The sequence below is a fragment of the Camellia sinensis genome, chromosome 9, assembly GCF_055761805.1.
Source record: "Camellia sinensis isolate YWXY chromosome 9, ASM5576180v1, whole genome shotgun sequence".
NCBI lineage: Eukaryota > Viridiplantae > Streptophyta > Magnoliopsida > Ericales > Theaceae > Camellia > Camellia sinensis.
Window position 1 is genome coordinate 196316119 of NC_138969.1, and position 18672 is coordinate 196334790.

The following is an 18672-nucleotide window of genomic DNA, read 5'->3' on the forward strand; positions in this document are numbered from 1 at the left end:
CTAGTTACACACAATACTTTCTTTTCAATTTTACCTGAAGTTAATTATAAAATTTTATGTGAAATACTTTTGTAGTAATTTATTTAAATTTTTGTACTTAATATTAATTCAAAAATTATTATTATCTTCTTATTGTTGGTTATGGGGAAAAAAAAAAATAAAGTTGTAATCAAGAAATGCCCCTTCTAATTTAGTTTCCTGATTCCGTCACTCCCTGACGCGACAACCTGCTGTTTGGCTATGTGATTCAGTGGGTTATTGGGAAAACATAAAGATGCATTGTTGGACTTGACCATTTTTTTATTACAACCTTGCTACACACCCCCACTGGGGGTCGACCCCCAGTGACGTGGGCTTCCCCCATTGGCCAATTTTTTGTTTTTTTTTTTTTCTTTCCTTCCAATCCCGCAGTGCCACGTGGCACTGGGGGTCACTGGGGGTGACTTTTACTGGGGGTCTCGCGCATTTCTGTTTTTATTATGAAAGAATTCTCATTAGTACTATTAGAGTTTTAGGCTAAAATGATAGGATGGTAGGCTTTTATTAGACACACATGATTTCAAATTGTAGATAGATTTGTAGAATAAAATGGTAGGCTTTTTGAAATTTTTAGTGATTTTTTGACTTTTAGGCTAAAACAGTTAGATGTCAAACAAGGCCTAAATGACTCGTGCGATGTACGAGAATTTATTTTTAAAGTGAAAAATTAATTTTGAGTGTTAATACTTTGTGTAGAAAATTTTAACAATTAAAAGTCAAATACAAACAAATTTGCTAATGGTTGATGAATTTTTTTTCACGGTGTGTGATTCTATGTAAAATAGGCACATCAAAATAATTTTTTCAATTTTTTTTTTAAAAAAAGAATGATGTATTCTCAATCTGAAATCAAATCTTTGTTTGTGTTAATCAAATTTACCAATAATCATGAATTTCACTTGTATCAAAATATGTTTTTTTTTTTGAAAAAAAAATATCAGAAAATTCTATAATATACAAATTATGACTTGGTTAAAACTCATGGTGTATTATTTTGGTTATTAATCGAAAAGGTCTTTGCTAGTTTCTTATTTTTTTGTTATGTCTAAAGTGGTGCATCAGGTCTTTAATTATGCTTCAAGTGGTGTTTGATTATAATCTATTATAATATTTTTATATGACAATATTTAAGTATTTTATTACACGAAAAAGTGTTTAATGTGAGTTGACTCAAAGGTAGGATTTATACTTATATCAGTAAGATCGTAAAAGTTATTTACATTGATGCATAAAAAATTATAAATTCAAATCATAAATAATATCCTCAAAGAGAATCAGACACAAAATCTTTATAATCTTAATAATTTCAGTTCTCAAAGGAGTTCTGATTAATTATATGATATATCGTAATAATCGTAAATTTTTATTCCAGCCAAATTATTTTTGTATATCTTTTCTAACAGAACTCATAAATGTACATTATCAATAATACTATAAATTCAAAATTTTTATTTAAAGCTTATTCAATAAACATCAATAGATGCCTTAAATATACATAATCATTTTCGATGAATCATTATTCTTTAATAATACTCCACACTATTTATCATTTGACATTTGTCAATTTATCTTCTAAAAACTTAATAAAAAAAAAAGGTATTGAGTTCCATTAATTTAATCAATTAATATTGAATTGAACGCTATATGCGTATGTAAATCACTTCTAGAAATATAATGTTTGACATAAAATAAAAACGGAATTAGCTTTAATTAAAGTAATGATATTTCATACTATGATATGTGTTACAAAAGAATAATATTAATTTTAATTTAAAATAAATATTAATTTTAATTATTTATTTTAATGAACTTAGTCCTGTCGGTCTATAAAAGTATTACTTGAATACTTATATATAATAAATTTAATTACATTATTTATTTATTTTGATAATTTTAGTTTTATTGTGCTATAAAAGTGTAATTATCATGTAATGATTTTATATGATATATATTAAATTATATGATAATAAAATAAACACTCATTTTGATATTAAAAATAATAGTTAAATTAAAAAGAGAATTAGTAACATAAAATTAAAAGTGATTCTAATTATTTAATTTTATTCTTTATTTTTTATTTTTTATTTTTTATTTTTATTTATAAAATAAAAATATGTAGAAATAGAACTATACAAAATTTATTTAAAAGATCACATATAAATATGTTGTGATTGGATTAAGAAAAAATACATAAATTAAATATGTGGAGTATTGATTTTTTTTTTCTTTAATATTATTTTTGAATTATTCATACATATTGTATGTAGGTATATAAAATGTAAATTAAATATAAATATTTTGTAATAAAAAATTTCGTATTAAATAAAAAATTAAATATAAATTAATATTAAGACATCAATAGAATAGACAAAAAATAAAATAAAATAAAATATAAAATAAAATTAATTTTTTAATATATAATTAAAAATAATTTCACATGTGTTTCACACCATATGTATATTTTATTTCATTTTAAAAATACAAAAAAGTTCACATTTTCAAATTATATAAGGATAAAATTACAATTGAAATATTATTTTAAAAGTTTTTAGTTTCAAATTAGATATGACTTAGATTTTGATGAAAGATATGGCTAAAATTTATTTTTTGACTTTCCATATAAGTAATTTTAAAATTTAAAATTATAGATATAGATATAGATAGTAATGATAGTAGATATCAAAATAATTAAAGTCAAACTTTAATTTTTTTTCTTTTATTTATTTTTTTATTTGTATATCGAGATAATTTTTTTTTCAAATATGATAATAATTAAATTAAAATATCAATTATATAAAATAAATTTGTTGACGACAAAACTAAATACATGATACAAAAATATATGAAAAATAAATATTTCTCAAATAAAATCTATATAAAATTAATTATTATAATTGAAATTGAATTTATATAAAATTTTAAATGTAAATGGAAAAGACATGTTAACCTGACTTTTTTAGAGAGGGGAAAAAAATCTTTAGAATGTGTCACCTAAATGAGGAGAAAAAAACACTATGGATCTACTCCCTCTCTTGCGTTTTCTCTCCAGCACTCTCCAACACTCTTCATACGATTAGAATACGTGGCAACCAAGGATTTAAAGGCGAGGGAGAGGCCACATTTGTGCATGTTAGTCAACCGATTGAATGACCATCTGGACGACTGGTGCAATACTTATCTATTGCATTGTCACCCCTGTCGATCGCAATTGTCACCCTTATCGATCGCGTTATCATTTTGTTGCCGGATGATCGGCCAGACAACCAATAAAAAAAAAGTGCACAACAATAGCTTAATTGAATAATGCTAGAGAGGGGGCAAATCCATATATGATAGGATATTCTCATCTAAAATGTCAGCATTTGTGATTCCTTGTAAATCTAGGGGCACATTCATCCAAAAGACTGTCGATGATACTCTGCTCCCTTTTCCCTGCTTTTTCTATTGGGTGATTCTACTTACACCACTATTTAACATCTTTACACTGTCCATCTCATTACACCACTAAAAAAAAATATAATTCTCATTACACCTTCAATATATTACCAAAACTAATCCTAATTTAACTATTTCATCTCTTTATACCACTAATTTTGGTAACACAGTGTTAAATAATTTACATTATTCCGGTGTTTTGTTGCGGGAAAAATAAAATTTCTCCAACATTTTGTTACTATACATTTACAGAGCCACTTTCTTTCAAAAAATGATTTTTTAATTTGTGGTGGGCCTGCTCGGTAATACAATGCTAATTAATTTGAATTACTCCAGTGCCATGTTACCGGACAATCATTTTTTTCCCAGTATTATGTTGTCGTCCAATTAGATGATAACAAGAAATTCATTTGGGCCACTTGTGAAGTGTCTGTTCAATGATATATTGTTATACAAATGAGATTACTCTAGTGTCATGTTGCCAAACTACAATAGAGTTGCCTAGGCCACCGTTGCTGTACATTGAAATATTTACTTTTTCCTTGAAGCATCCATAAAAACAAATTCATAAATCAAACACGCATCCATAAAATCATACATAAAAAATATCTATAAAATTATTCATAAAAGCATCAAGTATATGAATATCCATAAAATCTATTATTATTTGCATCCATCAATCAAACATGTTATCACAATTCGTTTTGATAATTTGTAGGTAATTTTTTCCCCTTATTAGAAATAGACATCCACACTTTTTAGAACATGTCAACCTCAATCGTTCCCCATTGATCTTCCTGTTGTCTCTATAATAGCCACTTTTTTCACAAGCAAGTGTAAGTCTTAATTTTCTGCCATTATCTCTCGCATCTGATGTCTTTATAACAACGACAAATCCAGTATTTTTTCCAACATCAGAAACCCATTTAATTAATGCTTCACGACTATTAAAAATCTAAAGATAATAAATACATTTTTATGTCAAATTATTAATAAAACTCAATACAAATTAAAAGTAACAAAAAATCATACTCATAAAAAAATTTAACAAACCTCATCTATAATGAATTCATGACTAGAGTCCACTAATATTGTAGTATTTGCGTTGTTGCAATAAGTATAAGTATAATCCTTCCAGGCAAAAAAATAAAAAATATAAAAAAATGAAACTGAAAATATATGGTAATGAGAAGTTGAACAAATTAAAAAAATTCGGTTTGGGATTACCGGAAATGTATCTTTTATTTGGTAGTTGGTTACCGGACTTATATTTTTTATTCGGCAATATGATGTCGAACTATTTTATTTTGTTCGATTTCGAACCACTGAACGAAATTCGAACACTAATGCAGAAAAACGAAACAAAAACCTACCAAATAAATTAAAAAAAACTTGCAATTTCACTTTTTTGATGATTTTTCACCACCGTTTCTTCATCCATTGCTTTATTTAATGATCAAAATACTATGATTCTCACTTTTAGAAAGAAGATGTGTAAGAGAAAAGAAAAGAAAAGAAAAATTAAGAAAGGAAAAGAGGAATAGGAATTGAAGACTAAAAGGGGTGTAAGAAGATAACAAAATATATTTAATTTTAATATTTTATTCTTAAAAGTAAGTTCACATGTGAATAAAATTAGAAAAAAAAAAAATAATATGAAAAAGTGTAAAGAGGTAAAGTAGCGGCATAAGTAGAATCAGCCTTCTCCATTTTGCCAAACACAGTATAAATTTGTGGCGTCTCTCTTGTTCTTTCCTGTGCCACAAAGCTGATGAACAAATTATATTCTCTCTCTCATACTCTCTCTTCTCATCAAACAATTCTTTGAAAAAATGGCGGAAAATAGTAGGACCCATTAATCTCACCTCTCTGTGTTTCTATACATGTATATAAGTTGTGTATATGCATGTTCTTGTTTTGAATAAAAAAAAAAAGTATTTGCATGTTCTTGTTTGTATATATGTAGGTGTAAGAATAAATTGATAGAGAGAGAATTACAGAGAATAAATTATATGTATTATGATTGATGTGTATTGATTTGATGTATTGATACATTTACAATTCCTATATATAGAAGAAAATGTGGTAGGTGTAGGAGTGAAGTGGAGGTGGTAGGTGGAGTGTGTGATAGTAGAGGTGGTAGGTGTGGAGTGTGTGATAGTGGAGGTGGTAGGTGGAGATAAATTCTAACAGCCCCCCGCAAACTCAAGGAGGATAGAAACTAACCAACTTGAGTTTGGAGAGAGGAACAAAATAATAAAATACATAAAAATAAAAGAGGATAGGAGACACTGTATGGTCGTGTCAGACCATTGGTGAAGACACTGGATGGTGGTGTCATAACGTTGTAGAGGATAGAAGACAGTTTATGGGGTCATGTCGGACCGTTGTAGAAGACAGTTTATGGGGTCATGTCGGACCGTTGTAGAAGACAATGTGGTGACAGTGGTTGTGACAGTTTACGGAGTCTTGCTGGACCCTTGTAGAAACTAACCGGAATCTATGTCGGGACAGTTTACAGAGTCTTGTCGGACCCATGAAGGAGCTAACCGGAATCAATGTCGGGACAGTTTACAGAGTCTTGTCAGACCCATAAAGGAGCTAACCGGAATCAATGTCGGGACAGTTTACAGAGTCTTGTCGGACCCATAAAGGAGCTAACCGGTATCAAATGTCGGGACAGTTTATAGAGTCTTGTCGGACCCTTGGAAAAGTGGCATCCTCAAAAGGTGTGCCCAATTTTGTCAAAAGGCGTGCCATCAAAAGGCGTGCCCAATTCATCAAAAGGTGTGCCGGACATGATGGCGAGGCACGTGGGCGCCTTGGCTTGCGTGCCCGTTTGTCGGCTGGTGATAAGAGGCGCGCGATGCGCGTGGCTGCCTCGGCTATAAGACAGAGGCTGAGGCTGAGGCAGAGAAAAGCTGCGAAAAACCTCTGAAAAAACAAAAACTCTTCTTCGTTTTGCTGAGAGAGATAGTCCGTAACACTCTGTTGTCTGAGAGAGATTTCTGAGAGAGATACTCTGTAATACTCTGTGGCCCAGAAAATGGCTTCATCTTCCCGGAGTCTGCTCACTCTCTTTCCCGACCTCAATGAGTCAACAAGAGAGACAACTGGTGCGGTGGCACTGGAACCTCAACCAAGCGCCACGGAGTTTACTCCGTTGAACTTTCCGATGCGGTCTGTGGAGCAAAGAATGGTAGTGCAGTCGGATGTGGAGGCCAATCAGTATACTTTGAAGGCATGTGTGGAAAGCATGACGGCGGTCACAAATTTGTCGAACCGGCTGCAGAGTAGGACAAATGAGGTGCAGCATTTAAATGCCCAACTGGCTCTGCTCCAACGCATGTATAAGGATGCGCGAGCAGAGATAAGTGTGCTGAAAGCAGAAAATAAGGAGCTGAAGCGGAAGGCCACTGTGATGTTCCGATTTGGAGGTCCACCATATGCGGTAGTGGAGGAGCAGGGAGGAGGAAACTTGCTTGGTGGTCTAGGAAGCACGGAGGCAACACCGTCAAGGGCCATCCAGGACGGAGGCAAAAAGAAGAGACCGGCTGCAGAGTAGAGAAGAAAAATCCCGCCTGTGGATGTGGTTGTTTGGTTTTTGTTTGTTTGGTTTTTTTTTTGTTTTTTTTTTTTTTTTGTTTTTTTTTTGATGTAAAATTGTGAACGGGGGAGCCCCGACATGAATAAAAGGAGTGTGGTGTGCAAGTTCGTCGTCTGCCTGTTTTTTTTTTTTTTTTTTAATTAATAATAATAATAATAATAATAATAAGAGGGGACAAGCCCACATGGGTGGCTTGGAAACTATATGCTGGGTTTGATCAAAACCGTGGGCGTGAAAGTGAGAGAGAGAAGAGGATGATGGTCTGTGCAATAGAATAAAATAAACATAGATATATATATATATAGAGATATATTAAAATAAGAGAAAGTGGAGTGGGGTTGATTAAAAAAAATTTTGGCATCAGAAAGTGCACGTGTGTCTGTCAATCCCGTGGGTGTTTGTGTGAGTGTGGGTTGTGAGTGCCGTGGGTGAGAGTGTGTCTGTCAATCCCGTGGGTGTGTGTGTGAGTGTGGGTTGTGAGTGCCGTGGGTGAGAGTGGAGTGTCAGATCCACTTGTTTTTGTTTTTGTGTTTGTGCTGTTAAACAAACATGGCTCTCATAGTAGAGAAGAGTATTCTGGGTGCAATCTCTTTCTGGACTGTAATGGCACCCCAAAAAGCTTCGTTCGAGGACTGTTACCATCTGGGTTTTCAAGCATCGTCAAAGAAAGCATTACTTGGAGCAGCAGGCTTCACAAGGTTCTGAACAAAGTATATAATGTCATTGTATAGCTTCCTCATGTGGGCAAGCACGGACACCAGGATGCTATTGCTCCGCCGGAGTCTCTGGTTATCCTCCGAAAGCGCTGCCACCGAGTTGTTGTTGTTATAGCCGCCGCAACCACCGCCAGCGACGGCGGAGAAACCAGTCCTTGCCGTCGGCGGCGGAGAATCACACCAATTGGCCTGGTCGTCGGAGTCGGGCGGCGAGATGCTGACTTGGGTTGAGTAGGGAAAGAAACCCGGCCCGCCCATGGGAGAATGAGGATGGTTTAAAATCCATATCTTGGAAGGACTTGTGAGCTCTTGGTTCATCTAAAATGACACGCAAGCTTGGCCATTCAAAGATTCTGAGATGTTGTTGTTGTACAAATCCAAGCTGATTAGGCTCCTCAAGTTACCTAGCTCAACAGGGATTGTACCTTGAATGTTATTTTTGTAAAGCTCCAGATATTGCAGATGCTCAAGCTTTCCAAGTTCAGGAACAAGATGACCTGACAAGTTTGAATTACCCAGATCCACGCGGGTGACGCGGTTGTCTTGATTGCAGGTGATGTGAAACCAGGTGCAAGGATTGACGAGGTTGGGATCCCAGCTCTGCAGCACGTTGTCTGGATCCGACAATTTCCGACGCAGAGTGTAGAGTGCGTCTCCTTCTGAATTCCCAAACACTTCCAATGGAACTGTAAAAACTGATATCCACGCGGGAGAGGTTTGAATTGGTTGAGACCCGGCGGACGGTCAAGGCAAGGTTGCCGCCCGCCGGAAGGCGAAGAACACCAATATCTTGAATCTATAGCTCTGATACCATGTAAGAATAAATTGATAGAGAGAGAATTACAGAGAATAAATTATATGTATTATGATTGATGTGTATTGATTTGATGTATTGATACATTTACAATTCCTATATATAGAAGAAAATGTGGTAGGTGTAGGAGTGAAGTGGAGGTGGTAGGTGGAGTGTGTGATAGTAGAGGTGGTAGGTGTGGAGTGTGTGATAGTGGAGGTGGTAGGTGGAGATAAATTCTAACAGTAGGTAATAGTTCTCTTTTTTAATCAATTTGTTGTCTGATGTAATTCCACTGATTTCAGATTCACACTCACAGTTCCTTGCCATTGCTGTCGAAGCAGCGAAGATTGCTGGAGATGTAAATCAAATTCAAGACCCAATTTTTTAATACTCTGTTTTCTTCATCGATTTGTTCAATTTTGCCCTCATTTAAACTTATTTTCTCTCTCTGAATCTGTGTTTTACAGGTAATTCGTAAAGGGTTTTATCAAACTAAGCATGTGGAGCACAAGGGCGAGGTCTATTCACTTCCTTATCTATATTTGTGTGTAGATGTATTTATATCAAATTATATATATATATATATATATGTTCTGGGTTTTTTTGATATGGTAATGAAATGAAATTTAGAGGAAGAACCTTTTTATAATTTAGGAGATGGATTGAGTGACCCGAAAGCCAATGTTGTGGAGATTAGTTAGATTAGAACATGTATGTATGATTAGAGAAATTTTCAGTGATCAATTTTATTGCCTTGGATTTTATTTACATGGAGAGTGAATGTGATGGGAATGGCGTAAAATATATGCAGTTGTGTGAAATAAGATTCCTTGAAGAAGTGCCGTAAATTATGGAATATGCTTTATGGCAACTCATTTTTTTTTTCTAATATCTGTTGTGCTTGAAACAAATATGGGCAACCTTTAGTTATGATGCAAAACGATGGTTAATTGAGTTTAAAATTCTAATAAAGCTGATTAGGAAATGTTTGAAGTTGAGACTTGAGAGTGCCAAACTATGAGAATTTGGTAGCGGTAGTGTTGCTGTGCTGGTTGGGGGAAAGGAGAAGATGGACTGTAAATGACTATTTAAGAGAATAAAATCCTAATGGAAGAAAATAAAAATGAATGAAGCCTTTCTCCTAATGGTTGGTCATGTAACAAAAGTGTTGTGTTTTCTTCCAGTACAGCCTTATGGATTGGATTAGATTTTCTGGTGGGTATCCTTAAAACTCTCAATTATTGAACCTTCTATCCCAACCCCAAAACAAAGTGACTCCCTTGAATTCTTTTTGGTTGTGAGACACATTAAAATTTAATGCAAGCCCTCCAAATGCAAATAAAAAAATTAGAGGGGGTTCAAACTTTTTGAATAAATTTTTTTTTATAAAATAGTTGGAATCACCCTAAAGAATTTCCGGCCTATCACTACACAAATATAATCTAGGCATATATATACATCATATATTTGTGGACATATTGCGTATCAAGAACAAAAAATATGCGGATATGGTAAAATGGTCAAATGCGGATATGATCGTAGAAAATCAACAATAGAATTGAGAAGTATACAAAATTTCACAAATTTATAAAGATATGGAACCCAAAGCTATGTTTGATCATTTCTTAATGTGAATGAAGAAGTTTACCATGATCTTTGTTTCCAATGCAGGTGGATTTGGTCACTGAAACTGATAAGGCATGTGAAGATCTCATATTCAATCATCTCAAGAAGCATTTCCCTCAGCATAAGGTTAACCCTTATTTCATCTAGATAACTTTGGATGACTTGATCAAATTTCATGATTGGTGCTTAGTGTGGTACACTGGTAGTGCTTGGTACTTCACAGACATGTTTCTCATTGTTTCTTAAATTTTTTTGTTTTATGTTAGTTCATTGGGGAAGAAACCACTGCTGCTCGTGGTGTTACAGAGCTAACTGATGAACCGACATGGATAATTGATCCACTTGATGGAACAACTAACTTTGTGCATGGGTAATTATTAAATTCTGATGTCAAGTTTGTAGGGAATTTATTCTTTATTTATACATTCAGCCTAACTGATTTTGTTGCCGCTGCACAATAACTTGTAGGTTCCCCTTTGTGTGTGTTTCTATTGGTTTAACAATTGGAAAGGTCCCCACAGTTGGTGTTGTCTACAACCCAATTATGGATGAGGTGAGAAGTCTGAATTTTTGTACTTTTTTTTGTTCGTATATATATATATATATATTTTGGTACTCCAACTATACATTATTTGATGGTCAACCTTTACAACCTACTCATATGGGCATGGAATTATTCATGTGAACAAAGTATTAGCGAGTATGGATGGGACTATTAGTTTAACTTGTTTTATACATTGCCTGGGTGGTCCCCTATGTGTTGAGTGTGATCCTATGTACCCCAAGAAGTGTATTGGTTACAACTTCCTTCCACCTTTATTATGTTGGGAGCATCCTTATAAATATTATGGAATTCATGAAACCTATGATCGGATGATTAATTTGGTATAGCCATATTGATCTGCTCAGGATAGAGATTCTTATGAGCTATATGTTGATTTGTCTAAATAACAAATTGTGTTTTGATAACTATTACTGGTTGAGTGAAGTAAGGATTTTGGGTTTGTCTTTGTATTGTGCAGCTTTTCACTGGTGTCCATCGAAAAGGTGCTTTTCTGAATGGAAACCCCATAAAAGGTGAGTTTGTTGTTTTCATCTTTGAGTCTGACTGTTATTTTGGGTTCTTTCCCCATGAACCAAAAAATAGTATGGCTTTTCTTTGGTAGATCTCTACCAATATCCTATTCTTTGAAATTCTGCAGTGTCTTCTCAGTCCGAACTTGTGAAGTCCCTCCTTGTCACTGAGGTGTATGTGCATGGAAACTGTTTACACTAATAGTGCAATGTAATTACTGTAGGATACAAACTAACCTAACCAAACCAAACCAAACCAAAATTGATACAAACTAACTTGATAGGTAACCAAATTGTCTGTTACATTAGTTGCTACAGTCAAAAGTGAATTGGACACTCGGAACATCCAGATATATGCAAGTAGCACGTGCAAATTTTGTCTAATGATTCAACTTTTGAAGCTTATCATGCATGAAAATGAGTTGGAATGGTTGCTGGTTTCCGATTCTGGCTAGTTAACTTCACTTCCTCGATCATATGCATCAAAGTTTTTCAAATGTTTCCTTTAAGCTACAAAGGTGTAGTTTCAGCTATATAAAGAAATTATTTTGTTATAGTCAACGAGGCTTCCCATGTTTATGAGTGAAGATGCATTAAATGTACACCCAAGCACTTATGGATAGGGCATTCCCTGCAATAGTATGTCCTACGATTGTATCTAGGCCACATGGACCTTTTTACATCATATCTTATTGACTTTGTGATTTATTTAATTTTACTAAGCATATAGCCATTGGCGGAGCTGAATGACAAAAAAGATTCATGTAGCCGACCCCACTTGATTGAGACACAAGACTTAGTTTGGTTGGGTTTGTTTTAGTTTGGTTTATCTGACCCACTTCGTGCATATGAGAAACGCCTAGTACATGCATTCAAAATGTATAACATATTTCCAATGTTACAAAATTGTCATAAATACTTTGCATCCTTTTAAGGGGCCGATATGTGAACTACATGATTATTATTTCGTGTAAGGAACTAAATATGTTTTTATCTGATTGAGAGAGCAGGCTGGAACACAACGTGATAAGTTAACTCTGGATGCCACTACAAATAGAATTAATGGTTTACTTTTGTTAGAATTTATCTCCACCTACCACCTCCACTATCACACACTCCACCTACCACATCCACTTCACTCCTACACCTACTACCACATTTTCTTCTATATATAGGAATTGTAAATATAGCAACATATAAATCAGAAATCAATCAATAATACAATTCTCTATTTCTCTTTATATATTAAATTTTCTACATGGTATCAGAGCAGGTTTAGAACCCAGTATTCGTGCTTCACCGGCGGGCGGCAACCTCACCTTAGCCGCCCGCCGGACCTCAACCTAGTCCGCTAGAATTTTCTACACATACCTTTCGTTCCTCAGGCAACTGAATCCATAGTTGACTGTGCTACACACTCTCTCTCTCCAACCTCTCTTCAAACACTTGCTCAAGAAATCTTTTGCCGGCTCGGAAAACCATCTCGGAAACTCTGGTACATCGCCGGAAAACCCAATCCGGTACAGGGCCGAAACAGAGTCGTTCACCTCCGGCCACGGCGGCGACCCGGTGGCCATCTCCATTACAGATGCTCAATTTTCTCCGTATGTTGGTGGGATGGGCTTCTCTCCTGCATCATCTCCAGGGTACAGCCCATCATCTCCAGGGTACAACCCATCTTCTCCAAGGATTGGCTCGCCAGCTCTCCACAACTTTTTTGGGAAAAGCTATTGAAGCGATATGGCACACAGGAGTAGTAGTTTATGATTTAGGGGGTTTGAAGCTTGTTCCGGTGCTGGACAGGTTTTTGTCTGACTGGTTACGTTGATTCTACAGAGATGCAGAATGTTTGCTTATTTTGTAGATGTGCTGCTTACGGTGGGTTATGAATATTCCATTTGGTTTTGTCTGCTCCGTCGTTAGCTAGGTGGCTCGGCGTTTGGGCTGGTTTCAGAAATTTTAGCTGGTTTAAAAACAAACGGGGGGCTGGTTTATGGTTTTGTTTTGTTTATTCTTTTTTTTTTTTTTGAGAAAGTGCACTGCTGTGTCAGAATGGAGTTTGTGAGTGAGCCGTTGATCTTGGCCTGCTGTATCCAACGTGGGTCAAGTTGTGAGTGGTATATATATTTATTTATATATACTTTTTTGTTTAGTGGAATCCATCTACGGGTGTTAGTTGAAGTGGGGCCCGATATTTTTTTTTTTAGGCAGAGTTACCAGCTGCAAATACGTCTTCTATCACGTGGGGTGATAATTGGTTTGTGAATTATTTTAAGTGGGTGTCAGCTGGAAAATGTAGCTTTTGGAGGCAACAAGTTGAGGTATTATTTTGTTAATACGTAGCTATCCTACTTTTATATTTATATTTATATTTATATAAATATATATTGTGGCGATTTGGGTCAAAAAAAAAAAAAAAAAAAAAAAAAAAAAACGACGAAGAAGCCTGCAAACCAAACTCATTTTATTCGTGTCGGGCTCACCCCGATCACCATTTTACACAAAAAAAAAAAAAAAAAAACAACACATCCCCAGGCGGGATTTTTTCTTCTCTACTCTACTGCAGGTCTCTTTTTTTTTGCCTCCGTCCTGCGCGGCCCTAGACGGTGCGGCCTCCGTGTTTCCCACGCCGCCAAGCACGTTCACTCCCCCCTGCTCCTCCACTACAGTATATGGCGGCCCTCCAAATCGGAACATCACGGTAGCCTTCCGCTTCAGCTCCTTATTTTCTACTTTCAGCACACTTATCTCTGCTCGCGCATCCTTATACATGCGTTGGAGCAGAGCCAGTTGGGCGTTTAAATGCTGCACCTCATTTGTCCTACTCTGCAGCCGGTTTGACAAGTTTGTGACCGCCGTCATGCTTTCTACACATGCCTTCAAAGTATACTGATTGGCCTCCACATCCGACTGCACTGCCATTCTTTGCTCCACAGACCGCATCGGAAAGTTCAGCGGAGTAAACTCCGGGGCACTCGGTTGAGGTTCCAGTGCCACCGCTCCAGTTCTCTCTCTTGTTGACTCGTTGAGGTCGGGAAAGAGAGTGAGCAGACTCCGGGAAGATGAAGCCATTTTCTGGGCTACAAAGTGTTCCACCGTTTATCTCTCCGAAGAGGCAGAGTTTTTCAGAGCAGGGTTGGTTTCAGAGGTTTCAGAATGGTATGCCTCAGCCTCAGCCTTCGTCTTGGTTAAATAGCCGAGGCAGCCACGCGTATCGCGCGCCACTTGCCGCCAGACGACAAACGGGCACGCCAACCAAGGCACTCACGTGCCTCGCCATCATGTCCGGCACACCTTTTGATGAATTGGGCACACCTTTTGATGGCACGCCTTTTGACAAATTTGGGCACACCTTTTGAGGGCGCGACTTTTGAGGGCTCACTATATATCTCCATATATATATTTATTTGGGCAGTCTATATACACCATCATACAGTGTATTTTTTAGGGGTCCGACAAGACTCTGTAAACTGTCCCGACATAGATTCCGGTTAGTTTCTACAAGGGTCCGACAAGACTCTGTAAACTGTCCCGACATTGATTCCGGTTAGCTCCTTTATGGGTCCGACAAGACTCTGTAAACTGTCCCGACATAGATTCCGGTTAGTTTCTACAAGGGTCCGACAAGACTCTGTAAACTGTCCCGACATAGATTCCGGTTAGTTTCTACAAGGGTCCGACAAGACTCTGTAAACTGTCCCGACATTGATTCCGGTTAGTTTCTACAAGGGTCCAGCAAGACTCTGTAAACTGTCACAACAACTGTCACAACATTGTCTGCTACAACGGTCCGACATGACCCCATAAACTGTCTTCTACATCGGTCTGACACCACCATACAGTGTCCTCTACCACGTTATGACACCCCCATACAGTGTCATCTACAACGTTATGACACCACCATACAGTGTCCTCTACAACGTTATGACACCACCATACAGTGTCTTCACCAACGGTCTGCCACGACCATACAGTGTCTCCTATCATTTTTTTATGTATTTTCTTGTTTTGTTCCTCTCTTCAAACTCAAGTTGGTTAGTTTCTATCCTCCTTGAGTTTGCGGGAGGCTGTTAGAATTTATCTCCACCTACCACCTCCACTATCACACACTCCACCTACCACCTCCACTTCACTCCTACACCTACTACCACATTTTCTTCTATATATAGGAATTGTAAATATAGCAACATATAAATCAGAAATCAATCAATATTACAATTCTCTATTTCTCTTTATACATTAAATTTTCTACAACTTTTCAAGGTAAGACCAGAATTTGCTGGTTAAGTTACTGAACTTCAGGAAAAATTTATTGTCAACAAGCAGAATTAATGGTATGACTTTCTTATGTGATCAGGTGAGATCGCTTCGGATGTGTGGCTCTTGTGCATTGGACCTCTGTGGTGTTGCATGTGGAAGGATCGACCTATTCTATGAACTTGGGTTCGGTGGCCCTTGGTATGGTTTCCATCTTTTTCTAAAGTGATACGCCATATTTCTCATAATTCCTCCATCTCTTCTATGGCTTTTTTTTGGTAGCACCGATTTCTTGAAATTTCAATTTTTTTAGAAACCTTAATGATTGAGAAACTTGTGAGTTGACCTCTTTGCTGTCCCGCATTGATCATTTTTCTTTGAATCCAAATATGAGTGATAAAAGGGTCTGGTCCATCCACTTTTCGGGTGACTTTACTTGCAAGTCCTTTTTTGACAAATCATTGGTAACTCAAGGTGTGCATTTTTTATCCCCCTACAAGGAAATCTTTTGTGCTTCTAGACGTGAAGATTTTTATGTGGTGCAAAAGAGAAGACCCGATTGCTCCTTGCCCGTAGTGGGGCTTAATGTGCACGTGAGGAATAGTTGAATCACTTTTTCTTGCATTGTCCTGTGGTGTTGAGGTTGTGGCATAGACTTTTTTGTTTGGTGGAGGTTTTGTGGGTGGCTCCGTGTACAAGTTTTCAAATACTCTTAATTGATTTCTGGGGTTTTGGTGGCAAGAAGAGGGCAAAAGTGTTGTGGATGTGTGCGGTGTATTCAATCTTTTGGGTCATCTAGTTCGAAAGAAATGCAAGGATTTTTGAAGACAAATTCGGGGATCTGGATTCTTTGTTGGAGAAAGCCTGTGGCTTGGCATCCTTTTGGGCCTTGGTGGCCCCCCCACTTAGAGGGATTCCACCTTTTCTGATCTCTAGGGATTGGATGGCTGTGTGCGCGCCACATAGTCTCTTCTATTTGTTTGTTTTGTCATTTTTTTCTAAACGTACTAAGTGTGATCTTTGAGGACTCCTTGTCCTCCTCTGTACCTCCTTTCTTTTTCTTTATTAAAATGCCTTTGTTGCTGATCTTAAAAAATAAAATAAAATGATTGGCAATCTTTGCTCTTGTTGTAGGGACGTGGCAGGTGGGGCTGTGATTGTGACAGAAGCTGGAGGAGTTATTTTTGATCCGTAAGAAATACTTTTGATTATGTGCTCTTCAATTTTTGTTTATGTTCCCTTCTTTTCTTTGCTCTCCCCAACTTAGCATTGCTGGTGTTGGAAGTAATTGAGAGAATAGGTCCTGTTCTTTTTTACCGATAGTTGAAGAAGAAACTCACATTTGTCACATACCTTAGCTTTATCTTAAGGAAGAAATCAACTTGCATATATTTTGAGTGTCACTGTAATTTGTGTCCATAAGATATGATTTAGGCAAGGTTACCAAAATTGGAAAATTGGATCCCCTATTTTTTAACGATATTTGAAGAAGAAACCTACATTTTCTTTTGTTATGAAAATTTTCTAGACACTCACATCAATAGGGCATAGGAATCCCATTTCTCTTAAATCCTATTGAATTTCAAGCACTTTCCTAAATAATAACATTTTCTTTTGTCAAAATATTGCACGATGTACATATTTTTTAATGTTCATGATGTGTCCACGTAATCATACTCAGCATTTTGATATGTAGGCATTTAGGGATCATTTTCCTTTGTTGACAGACTGATTTTTGCACTATAGTAGACCATACAAAGTATATTACGCATTTTCTTTATCTGGAAAATAGAACAGAATTTGCATAAAGGAGTTTCTTACTATGTCATGCTTGTTTTGCACCAGTTCTGGTAAAGAATTTGATATCATGGCTCAGCGAGTCGCAGCTTCAAATCCACTTCTCAAGGACAAATTTGTGGAGGCATTAAGACAATCAGAATGAAGTCCATGGGAGCTGGAAGGAACAAGCAGCGGTCATTCTGGCTCCGTCAATTTGGTTTTCAGAGATTCTGTTAGCCGAGAGTATATTAGGCAATTCAAATGATTATTCGTTGGCTTGCGAACATAAGCAGTGCCAAAATTATTTGTAATCTCACAATTAATCTGACAACTTTGTATTGGGTTATAGCAACACAAATTTGCAGTACTTCACAAGTATGATTTTATATGAGGCTGCCTCCAAAGTCTTCATATTTCAAATAGAAGTATTTTCTTCTTGGAAATAATTATTACTATTCGACTATGTTGTTTTGTTCTGTTACACTGAAGTAAATCAGTCAGTCATAATCATCAATGGTGTGCTTGAAATCTATCTGATTGGTGTCCAAAGTGATCACTTTTGCAACATTGATGTAAGTTTAACTTGCTGGTTTGGTTTATTTGTATGCTATGTATCAATCTTACTTCTGTCGGCATGGTGGGTATTTGGGCCATTGTAGCATAACAGAAGCCCGATGGAAGCATGATCGTCTTCGTCTACTCATCTGTTGATAGCTGTCAGAGTGAACTGCATCTAATTTTACTCAATTCTTAACAAACTCACCGTCCATGTGAACGAAATCCAAATTTAGACAATAAATCTGACCACTTTAAAAATTGCTCTAATAATCATCAATCATAATCAATACTTAAGTGCCAACTTCAATCCTTAAGTGAATTTTTCACGCGGCAACAGTAGCTAGACTGACCATGGTGAGGGATGAGAGGCTGCTACTTGCAGAGCCATGATGTCAAACTCTTCAATAGAACTGATGCAAAAACAATTATCACACTGTATATGTAAGAAAATCTTCAAGCAATTTTACGTGCTTGTATGCGTGTTTTCTGCATTTTCCAGATTAAGATTATGTGAGTATACAATCATATTATGGCCAACAGATGTGCCAAAATCTGATTTGATATAATTAACGGAATTTATTTTTAAAATAGAAAATTAATTTTGAGTTTTAATACTTTGTGTAAAAAATTTTATCAACTGAATGCCAAATACAAACAGATTTGCTAATGACTGATGAAATTTTTTATCTCTGTGTCTAATCTTATGTAAAAGAGGTTCATAAAAACAAATTCTTTCAAAATTTAAAAAAAAAAAAAAAGATTTATTCTCAACCTAAAATCAAATC

General features: G+C 36.1%; 1 protein-coding gene across 1 annotated transcript; it reads left to right on the top strand.

Annotated features, from left to right (window-relative positions):
• Window positions 1–5179: 5179 nt before the first annotated feature.
• LOC114309059 (inositol-phosphate phosphatase) lies at window positions 5180–17792 on the top strand. Its single transcript, XM_082889691.1, has 14 exons — window positions 5180–5319; window positions 8896–8951; window positions 9061–9111; window positions 10265–10345; window positions 10486–10589; window positions 10688–10772; window positions 11242–11296; window positions 11422–11465; window positions 12304–12450; window positions 12939–13096; window positions 15493–15556; window positions 15651–15751; window positions 16685–16741; window positions 17396–17792. The coding sequence occupies exons 1-14, from the start codon at window positions 5307–5309 to the stop codon at window positions 17490–17492; spliced, it is 1113 nt and encodes a 370-aa protein (XP_082745817.1). The 5' UTR covers window positions 5180–5306; the 3' UTR covers window positions 17493–17792.
• Window positions 17793–18672: the final 880 nt, after the last annotated feature.